This window comes from Acanthisitta chloris, unplaced genomic scaffold, assembly GCF_000695815.1.
Source record: "Acanthisitta chloris isolate BGI_N310 unplaced genomic scaffold, ASM69581v1 scaffold8400, whole genome shotgun sequence".
Taxonomy (NCBI): Eukaryota; Metazoa; Chordata; class Aves; order Passeriformes; family Acanthisittidae; genus Acanthisitta; species Acanthisitta chloris.
Genome location: NW_008651032.1, coordinates 11,905 through 22,733, shown reverse-complemented (window position 1 = coordinate 22,733; position 10,829 = coordinate 11,905). Strand labels below are relative to the sequence as shown.

The following is a 10,829-nucleotide window of genomic DNA, read 5'->3' as shown; positions in this document are numbered from 1 at the left end:
GTGCGTACTGGGGTCCCTTGGTCCCAGGTAGCCAAAAGCAGAGGTGAGAGGAAATCAGTGCCCAGAACCTCCTCTCTGAAGTGCCTGAGGCATTTGGGGGCCTAAAACTGGAAAAGGAAGACCTCATATATTTTCTTGCTGGCCAAGAATAGGCATTTGTCCTGGTCTGATTAGACTCGGGAGTGTTCAATCACATCCCCCAATGTGAATTAAGGCACAAACGAGGTCAAAATAGGGAGTGAGACTTTACCTATATTTTTACAATTGGGGCAATCCTGTCTGTGACACCAGTTTAATGTTAGGATCTGATTTGTGAGAGCTGCCTCTGCCCAAATTAAGATGCAAACGAGACCATATGCCAAAAGGCAATAATATGTTAATAATGTAATAATAAGGGTTTTATTTGCTTAGAATTATGAGAAAGAAATAGGAAAGGGGGGGAAAAGAAAGTGAAGGGAAGAGAGAGAAAGGGGAGGGAGATGGGAAGGAGAGATAGTCACCACCTGTGGATGCAGTGGTGTCCTGTTGGTCCTTCTTCACCCTGGGCTTCTCGATGGTGGGGGTCCCAAGCTGTTCATCTTGATGGTGGAGGTCCCAAGTGGCTTATCTCAGGGTACCCCGCTCTATACAGTCCAAATTCCGGTTCTCTGTGGAGGTGTATTCCTAATTTCCACATGAAGCAAGGAAGGCCTGGGGTGGGGGGTCTGGTGGTTGCAGATGCTGCCTGTCCCGGGTGATCTTTGATATGTATATGCAGTTTGCCACAGTGGGGATTTTTGTTTAGATACGTTAATCAGGATGTGCTAACCAGCTCTCCTCCACCAGGCCTGGAAATTAGCACAAACTCATCTCTTTTGTGCTTATCTCAAGTTGTTGCCTTGGTGGCTAGCAGGTCTTAGAGAAAATCCCTTTTGTGGCTTAACAGTGTTTGAGACAGACAAGGTATTCTTTAATTCCTTACAGCATTCATGGCCTGAAACTACTGACATGAGGGGACTCTGTTCTCATGCATGAGCTCTGATGGGAACCTCAAACCATGTGCTTGCCTAACCAGCTTGGCTGAATCCAGTAGCCATTTGGGAGTGTGTCCAAGGGCTGTAATTAGTGTCAGGCTAGCAGTTAGGGCTTGTGGTCATACTTCAGGGGCATAGCTGGCTGAAGTGGCTTTCCACTGCTCCATAACATGGGAAGAGCTTAATTTCTAAGGTGGCTCACTTCAGTGATGGCATTCAGTGCTGGCTCCCACAACAGGTAGGAGCAGGATATAAGTAACATGGATGTAGGAACTTCTGCCAGTTTTGCTGCTGAAGGAACCGAATAGTTTAGCCAAAATACACAAATGGCTGACCCTACAAGATATAAGCCTGGCTGTTGGTTCTCACTCTTGTTTTTAATTAATAGCTGATTTCATACAAAATTAAACAGCCTCAGGGGAGACTGAGATATGCCTGCTACAGAGGGCCTCGAGCTGAAAGGGTAGGGACTTTCTTGGCACAAGACAGGATGGAGATGCTGCACATCAGGTGCAGAAGGAAGGAGTTGAACTGGGAGCTTATGTTCCATGAATGCCTTAGTTCCCAGGTCTTCTGGCCAGGTTAGATGTCTCCCTGCTAGCTTGCCAACAGGCATGAGTCCTCTCCTCAGGGCACATTTAACATGGCAGGTCTCAGGCACTTGAAAGTAGTCCCCACACTCATGCTTTGGCTGCCCCTTGCAGCATAGCCTAGGAAGACTTCCAGCGCACGGCAAGTGCACCACGGTCAGGTCAGCAGTGCCATGTCAGCACTGCACCATGACATGAAATCTGTGTCCTGACTCTTCCTTTGCAAAATAAAGCCTGTGCCAGAGGTCAGTGCTGTAACAGAGAGCACACCATGTCATAGCCTGTCTGTAAGGATGGGGCCCTCAGCAGCCAGCTGAAACCTAGTGAGCCATGGGAATGTAGGTCTTGGTGTTATTGCCTCAGCACTGGTTCACACCCACCACTCCTACACCTCATCCTCCCCCTTTCCTGGCCCCTGTTTCACCTGTCCTCCTTATTTCCAAATTAAAGTTTTGCTTTACATTTTCATCATTGCACATGACAGGAAAATAGAATGCTAGAGCCGTACATGAAGCCTCAGTTTATTGATTGCAGGTGTGAGCCCACAGCTCTTGGAAAGCTCCATTAAGTATAGTCCATCACCAGAATATAATATGTTTGTTCTGGAGCAATGAGCTCCATAGCACATTTTTAAGCACACAGCTTTTTTGATTTGTGAAGCACCTGTTCTAAAAATGCTCCTGTTATACAAGAACCTGTACCTCACATATGATCTGCAAAACAGAGAAGAATTAAGTGGAAAGACAATTTTGCCTGTGGTAAAATGAAGGGGATCACAGCAGTGACCCGAAGGGAAAAAAAAAACAAAAGCGAGAATATCAGGCTTAGGCTGTTTGGTATCATTGGCACAGATGAAGAGAAAACAAGCAAAGAGCTGACAAAACAAATACAGGAGGCCCTGCATAAAATATCCACTGGTTTCAGCATGAGTCTTGATGATTTGTATTCAGAAGTTCAGGAAATTCAGTCAAAAACACATTACCATGACAAAGTTGTCTTTCATATGTGAGGAAAGCGGTGAGCCATTTTTTTACTATCTCTATGTGCTCCTGAGCTAGACAGTCAGGTCCTCTGGGTCACGTGGAGAAACCACATTGAGTTTGAGTAAAACAGTCACCCTCAGGCAAGTCTCTGCTCTCCACCAGAGGATCACAACTCTTAAAGGTCATCCTGATGTATGTGGCCATGACTAACATCTGTGTTCATTCTCAGCGATCCCAGGGAGAAAGCTGTTGGTGAAATGGGTCTCGATTCAGGGATGTGTTCCCTCCTGTACTTTTCAATGTAAGGTTTAGCCACTTCCCACACCTGTGAAACAAGAAAGTGAAACAGCAGAGTCAGAGACAAAAAGTCAGGTAAAACATAAATGCACAAGTTCAGGAAACCCTGCTGAAAAGTGATTGGCATGGAGGTGGGAATTACAGACCTGTGTAGATGCACTGCATGCAATTAGCAGAACCAGAGAGGCAGAGTGAGGTTTAGGGAAGAGCATGTGGATGGGGTTCACAGAGGATGGGAAAAGATACAGCTCCAAGGGGACAAGGTGAAAAGGATTCAAGGCAAAAACTGTCTTGTCTTGTCACCAGGTTAATCCTCTGTGTGCAAAAGTTGGGAGAGAATCACTGTTACTTGCTACAAAACCACTTGACCATGCAGGGGATGGGGAAGCAAAATGGCAGCTGGTGTGGACATAGAAATAGGGGAGGGATGGCACCTAGCAGAAAAGGCAAAATGTTCTACAGTCTCCTTTGTTTCTCCCGGTAAGGTAAGGGTTGCACAGCAAAGTAAAAAAAAATAAAATATGGGAGAGCGGGATTTTCTTCTCACATCTGCTTACTCTCCTCAACTCTCGTTACTTGCGTGTATTTTACAAACAAATAAAATAGACAGATCCCATAGCTATACACTTGGCCCAGGTTAACACATTTCACCACTGCTATTCCTTCACCCATGTCCTCTTATTGTTTCCAGACCACGCACAAGGGCCTTACAGCTAAGGAACACTCACTGCCCTGGGAAGGAGGAGCATTGTCTATATAGTCTGGTGATGTCTCTGGACACCTGTGGGTAATAGGACCCTGCCCTCAAACGATTCAAAGCTGGACCTATGTCTGGACCCTGACAGATCTATCCCACTAAAACTAAGGAAAAACAAAGCTCAAAACATCTGGTGGGATCACCCCAGGCAGAGGAGTGCTTTTAGTGAGGCCATCTAGGGCATGGTGGGGTGTTTCCCAAGCAGAGCTGCAGCATGCTCCTCTACCCCACAACCCTACTGCACATGTCAAAAGCCAACGCTTGCCTTCTGCTCCACAAGCAGCCTGTGAGCTGCTTCGATGTCCGGGGCCATGAAGCGATCCTTCATCCAAGGCCTGGAACGAGACACATCGCGAACATTGGCCAAATATTAACCACCACGGCCAGCAGCCCTCTCCAGACAGGCAATCTCCAGTGGGGGTTTTATCTGATCTTACCTCACCACAGAGCGCACAAGGTCATAGACCTTCTCCAATGGGGTGGTTGTTCTCAGAGGGCGTAGGAATTCGATGCCCTGGCAGGCGGCGAGCAGCTCAATAGCCAGAACTAGGAAATCAGAACAGTGAAAGTTTGACAGGTACAGCTCAAGGTGAGATTTCCCTTATAAAAAGCTATCCCTGGCCTTTGTTCTGACTAGTAGGATATGGTTTCAGGGAATGTGAAAAACCAGTGGATCCACACAACCCAGAGAGCCAGCTCAGCAGCAGGATCATTTCATGGATGGTGCTGGGGGCAGTATCCAGCATTTCAGCAAGCAGATTTTGGGTGCTCTGCTGTGCAGACTTTCAAGTGTATCATGAACTCCTCATCACCAGCTTAAGTTCCTAAGAATCTCTTCCAGGGTATCTTGACTACTTAATGTCCATCATAAATCAGAAACCCTCTTTAGCACCTGAGCTATAAGAGAGAGTTCTGCCTATGAAGCTTGCAAGAGCCCACATGAAAACACCAGTAAAATTACAGAGCTTTGGAAGAGAGTCTTCTGTCTGGAGAAGCTTGCACTGTATCTGCCTACCTCATGCCTGATCACTATTGGTATTAGCTGCTCATTTTCATGAGCCAATTCACCCAAGGAACTGAGCAAATCAGCTGGATCTAGGACACAGTTTCTCAACAGGCTGTTGAAACACATCTCGAACTCATTACTTTGCACAGGAAAACTTATTTCTGTAGAAGTAAATCTTCAGAGCATTCAAATGTATAAACTTAAGTGGGCAAGTGACTTCAGTATTTGTGTGCTGTGTATTACTCTGTTCTCCCACCAACAGCTGACATCTGTATCTCTGCACACCATCTGCCAAATTAATAAATAAATAAAAAGTAAGATAGCAATCTGTCCTTGTAAGCAGGAGATGAAAGTTTTGCTGAGTGTCCTGCAGTTAACAGTTTTGTTTCACAAGAAACAGTGCTTGATTTACCTCATTTCTGTTAGAAAGGCCCAAATGCTCGTAAACTTACGTACTTTATGCAGTATTTTTAGATAGTTCTTTCAGATGCATTAACTCCCTTTTCTTAAAAATATATCTAAAAAGAATGGCACTAATATCTTCATCTGGTTGCATACATAAGGTCTGCCTGGAAATCAGCATTTTAATTTTACCTTGTTCCACGTGTTCAATAACTCTCAAAGCTTTTCTTGCAGCCCATCCTCCCATGGACACGTGATCCTCTGTAGCAGCACTGGTTGAGAGAGAATCCACAGAAGAGGGGTGGCACAAGGCTTTGTTCTCAGAAACTGCAAAAATCCAGCACAGTGAATGTAGGACAGAATGGGCATGAGACACCAGAAGCAATGGCCAACCTAGAGAAGAGCCTGTCCACCACCTCAGGTCCAACTACTGTTCCTCTTATGAGGATGCATCACCCTTTTACCCAGATTGAGTAACAACTGCCTCAAAAATAGTAACCAATATCAGTCTAACTAAAACACAAACCTGGTCTTGCCTGTTGCTCCAAGGCAACTCTTTAAAGTGCATTGGTTCAGTCTTTTTGGTCACAGATACCTCTGCTCTCCTGCTTTCAAGAAGAGAGCTAGAGAGCAGCATCTGGTCTCTTCTCATCAGAGCAGAACTTCTTCTAGAAAGGTGCAGGAGTGCAATACAAATCCTCTCCCAGCCTTTGTGACAAGGCTGCCCATGCCCCTGAGGGTGAGAGCACTCCAGCTTTGAAAGGCAGGTGCAAGCCCCAGAGTAAGTCTCTCAAGGAACACCCGAAAGCAAGGAAAATTTAGCTGAAGAAAGGGCTGTAGGCACTATTCAACGACAATTTGAGGTTGAGAATTGCTCTTTAGAAGAGAAAAAATGAAGTCTGCATTCACAGTGCTCTGGCTGCACTCAGGCTGTTTCCAAAGCCCAGCGGGATGCTGCGCAATGCCCTCGCCAAATTAGAGGCTTCAGAAAAGTAACAGGAGCAACAGAGGCGGTGACACCAATTGCAAACAGGCTGGAGTGACACAGACCAGGACCAGAGCCCAGCTGGCACATTCAGACAGGTCCTAGAGAGGCTGCATGTGGCCACTGCAAACAGCTCAGTCCAGCAGGCACAGAGCTGCCAGAGAAGAGGCAGAAAGACACATCCAGCTGCATTGCAAAACTTCTGCAATTTTTTTGCAGCTTTATCTGTTAATCCTGGGAGTGAACAACATTAACTGGTACACAAACACTCTAGAAACTGGCAAAGTGACTTTAAAAATATTAGCAGTACCTTGTTAATAAGAAACAAAATTAATTCAAACTGCAATTTAGATAAATTCCTGCCTGTTTTGACCAGGAAAAGATGGCTTTGCACCATGGACTCCTGTTGTGAGCAGAGGCAGGGCTGTCACTTTCATTTCCCACAGCAGAGACCATGAACACCCCAGAACCTCTCACTCCAGACTGCAGAAGTGTGCTGTGACACCCGAAGCCAAGCAACAGCCGAGGCCTGGAGCCATCCTAAACTCTACTCAGCCAGAAGGTACAGTTTCCAGCCATCAAACAAGGGGACGAATGCTTCAGCTGCTTTTCCAGACTTCCTTAAACAGTCTCTAGGCAGGGTTTTTTTAGTACATTGATGTAGTTCATTCACTTTTTTTTCTGCAGGATTTTCATCTACACATTTATCTGACATGCTCTGTTCCTCTCTTTGTATATTTTACTCTCTTCTCATAGCTGCTTATCTTTATATTGGCTCATGCTTTCCTGAACCTATGAACTGTAATATTCCCAGCGGCCAGCAGGCTTTTTGTTGCCTTAGTCATGAGTACTAGAGGAAAAAAAATGAATTAATGTCTAATTTCAGTGTGCTCCTCCAATAAGCAGCCCTGGGAACTGCAGTGTTCTCAGGACTGTGGGGTCTGATACTGATACACAGACTTGGCCATCAAAAGGAGACACTGAGTACTCAGGGCATCAGGCCCAACGTTGAGATAAGCCTTCCCACAAATGCTCACTGAAGGGTTTGCATGCTCAGAGCACTAAACATGTCCAAGGGTCAGTGTAAAATAAGGAAGCCTGAGCTGAAATAATTGCAGCTGCACTCAACACTCAGACTGTGCCCCTAGACAGCACAACATAGGTGGAGAAGAGATAGAAAACAGGAGTGAGATACCTTTGTATCTACTTTTATATTACATCTCCCTGGAAAGAAATTGGTCTTTGTAGCTTCTCTGGATGATGATGTTGCTCAAGCACTCACCCAGGGCAGCTGCTGTGCAGTGTGCAATCATGAAGCCAGAGTTCAGCCCTCCTTCAGTGACTAAAAATGCAGGCAGTTCGCTGAGTGAGGGGTTGCAGAGCCTCTCAATTCTTCTTTCACTAATTGCAGCGAGTTCATGCACACCAATTGCCAAATAGTCCAGAGCCTACAAAAAAAATCTCATTAAACCATGACAGAAACAAACAAACCAAAACAGAAGCTAACTTTTTTTTGTTTCTCCAAATGCTTATTTACCTTTGCAGGATATTCACCGTGAAAATTTCCTCCAGAAATGGTCTCTGCTCTTTCAGCAAACACCATCTTTAAGGAGAAGTTAAGGCACACACATGATTAAGATGCAGTTTACATGAGAGAGATCTGCCAGTAATTGGAATATCTTAACCAAAGGAATATTTGTGCCAATAGGCTTCTATTTGCAAGCATATTATATTATACCCACACTTTGATTTTTCAGGAAATAAAGACCTGATGTCAGTTCTCCAAACTTGTAGCTACAATTTTGACATGCGTTTTTTTCGAATAAGCCACATAAAATGGGGTCTTTTGATTGAGGGTGGAGAGGGGTGCAAAGAAACACATCTGTGCAGATCCTAGTGTAGATTTTCAGTTCCTTGGTAGCTTGTCTCCATGGCAGTTACAATTTTAGACAGGTTACAAGTTATAATGCTTATCAGCAATTGATATGATGTTATGTACAGCATCATTATACTGCTGACAGAAATCCAGTCTTGCTCAGTGCCAGTGCAAGAACTGTGCACAGAGGTTACCAGACTGGCCCACCGTAACACTTAGCAGCCAAATGTCTGTATACCTTCCCTGACCAAGTGCCAGTCTTGCTCTATAGTTCAGGTTTCACTCATGCTGCACCAACAGATGTTTCATACACTAAGTCACCCTCAATTGACATCCATTGGGTTGCTAATTCCCCTCTACCTACGTACTCAATAGCAGCATATAGAATCTCATCTAGGAAACATTTAACATGCACCAAAGCATATGAACGTATATTTCCTTGCCCCAACACACACGTGCATACCTCCAATGCAGTCATGGGGAAAGGAAGAGAGGTTGCTGTTGCAACCAATGGCAGTTATTGATCAAAGGCAGGTATGACCTTTTTGCCACCTGTACAAGTAATTATACACATTTAAAAAAAAAAAAAAAAAAGGCCAAGCAGAATTTTGCATAGTAATAAAGTCATCAAAAAGATACAGGGTTGTCTGTGGCACTGTTGATTTCAGTCGTCATGATGTCCTTCACAAAAGCAATGGTATCATTTACAACTCCATGGACCTAGAAAAAGACATTAGTACCTGAGCTTAGCATCTACATTTAGTTCATCTTCAGAATACTGATTGAGCTGTAGGGACCCTCTTTGCCATCGTCCCAGTCTCTACGTCCACACATGAAGACAGTCTTGGATTTGCAGCTAAAATAAGGAGCATCACTGTGGCACACTGCCCACCCTAGACACTTGAAAGACTATATGTACTATTATTATGGCAGTATTGCCAAAATAGTAATCTGAATATGACATTCTTTATTTGTTTGGGTTGGTTTACCCTAAAGGGAAGATATTTTTTAAGTGGCAGAAGTATCGTTAGGGGAGAAACAGCCTTACAAAGCCCTCACAGAAAACAAAATCTCTCATTAACTACTTAACTTCCATTAATTCCACTGATTGAATAGTTTTGCTCATCTTAAAACCCGTAGGATTGAGTTCTTCCAGAATGTTTGAGATACTACAGTGTGTTTGCTTTTGGAAACATCTTTCCCCAGTTCATGGTCTTAACATCAATGCAGAAAAAAAAACCCTACAAAACCTGCAAGGATGGAAACCAGCACCTTCCCCCTGCTTCTGTCACCTGGTCTCTTGCATATGTGAGCACAGCTTTGTCAGGCGCTGCCTGATGGGTGTGTGCGTGAGATCAATGAATTACACATCTCCATTAAGACTAACTTTGAAGTGAAGGAGCAGCAAAATAAAACCACTTCCTCTAATGGAGTCAGACAGCACATAACTGACAATATTCCTGAGGTGGAAACTCCACCATCATTTATCCATTGCTATGAAAGGAAATAAAAGCTACTTTTTACCTGAGGGCAGCAGCGCATTGTGTATGCATCCTGCACTCGGTCACAGAATCTATGGCTCTCTAGAAGAAAAATGGGAGGTAAAATCCAAATATTTCTTACAAGAAAAGCATTGTGTCCTGTTGAAGGACCCAGTCTGTCCTGGTAACCTGAGAGGGTGAAGGTTAAGCTTGTTCACCTGCTATTTCTGATGGATGATGGTCAGAATCTAGAAGGGACCTGAATCGAAACGCCACTTCAGCCTGCCCGCGGTGTGGGCGCACTGCATGGATATCTAGTAAAACAAGTTAGACTGTTAGGTTTTGCCTCTCTTGTCAAGAGCTGTTAAGCAAACAGACAGGGAAGGCCTAGTACCCACCAGTGTCAAAGGCCCTTGTTGTACCCTTCAAGACTTCGAGTGTAAGGGCAGCAATTATGTCAGCCTGTCTAGCTATAGCCCCAGCTCTTTCAACAGCCTCACATCCCAGTGAGGTGATCATTTGTGTCCCATTGATGAGAGCTAGACCCTACAAAGGGAAAGCAGATGTTAAGCAAATTCACTGCAGCTATTCCACATGCTGTGACAATTCCCCCTATCTGTGATAATTCTCATATGAACCACTCAGCTTCCTGGACCATCTTGAAGTCATAAAACTTGATTGGGTATCTTTGCCACATATATTGTCACTGCTTATGACCCTACCAAGTCACTGTAGACACCCTTGAGGCTTCACTAGTTCCAAGCAAGACAGATGTCTAGTTCAAGTCAGTCAGCAGAGCTCCTGTTATGGCCAAAGGGCAGATAGGTACCTTGAAGGTGCTTCTTAGACAGCTGTTTCAGGGTAATATAAAGTGCTTCCTGAAAAGCTTGTCTCTCTGCACTGACCATAGACCCAAGTTAAACACTCATCTTGGCTCTGACATTTCAAGTCAAGCAGGGTGACACTAGGAGAGGTGAATCCTCCCTGATTACACTTCATTAATAACCTTCTGGAGCTTGATTTACAATGATTGTTAATTCATTTAATGCATATATTATAAGTATAAAGCAACTTGACTATGTTTATTTTCCATCAGCTGGCATCATTATACTTTATTACCTCTTTAGGTTTCAAGGTAATTGGCTTCAGACCATGGGCTTCCAGGACCTGTGAAGGAGTTTAATGACAAGGTAATTAAGGAAAACATTTTCCAGGAATTCAATCACCAAAACTTTTAAATGTTAACTGTTTCCATGAACAGAAATACTAACAAATTCCTTAAGTGATGGGAGAAAAAGAGCATTATATCACAAACATTTAACATATTCTTTTTTCTGCTGGGCTAAATAAAGGACAGCATTTTTGGGCTTCTAAACCAGCACCTCATTTCCTAGTGCCAGTAAAAGAAGGTGGGAGGAGCACTGAAGTGAGATACTGCC

At 44.2% G+C, this 10,829-nt stretch overlaps 1 protein-coding gene across 1 annotated transcript in view; it reads right to left on the bottom strand.

Moving 5' to 3' along the window:
* Positions 1-2,761: 2,761 nt before the first annotated feature.
* The window catches only part of HAL (histidine ammonia-lyase), a 12,701-nt gene continuing 4,633 nt past the window's right edge, over positions 2,762-10,829 (bottom strand). Inside the window, exons 10-20 of the mRNA XM_009071371.1 lie at positions 10,510-10,557; positions 9,789-9,936; positions 9,609-9,704; positions 9,434-9,492; positions 8,549-8,629; positions 7,571-7,636; positions 7,316-7,481; positions 5,241-5,375; positions 4,078-4,186; positions 3,906-3,975; positions 2,762-2,911 (exon numbers count right to left, since the gene is read on the bottom strand). Of these exons, the coding sequence (XP_009069619.1) occupies positions 2,762-2,911; positions 3,906-3,975; positions 4,078-4,186; positions 5,241-5,375; positions 7,316-7,481; positions 7,571-7,636; positions 8,549-8,629; positions 9,434-9,492; positions 9,609-9,704; positions 9,789-9,936; positions 10,510-10,557 (1,128 nt within the window). The remainder of the gene's footprint in view (positions 2,912-3,905; positions 3,976-4,077; positions 4,187-5,240; positions 5,376-7,315; positions 7,482-7,570; positions 7,637-8,548; positions 8,630-9,433; positions 9,493-9,608; positions 9,705-9,788; positions 9,937-10,509; positions 10,558-10,829) is intronic.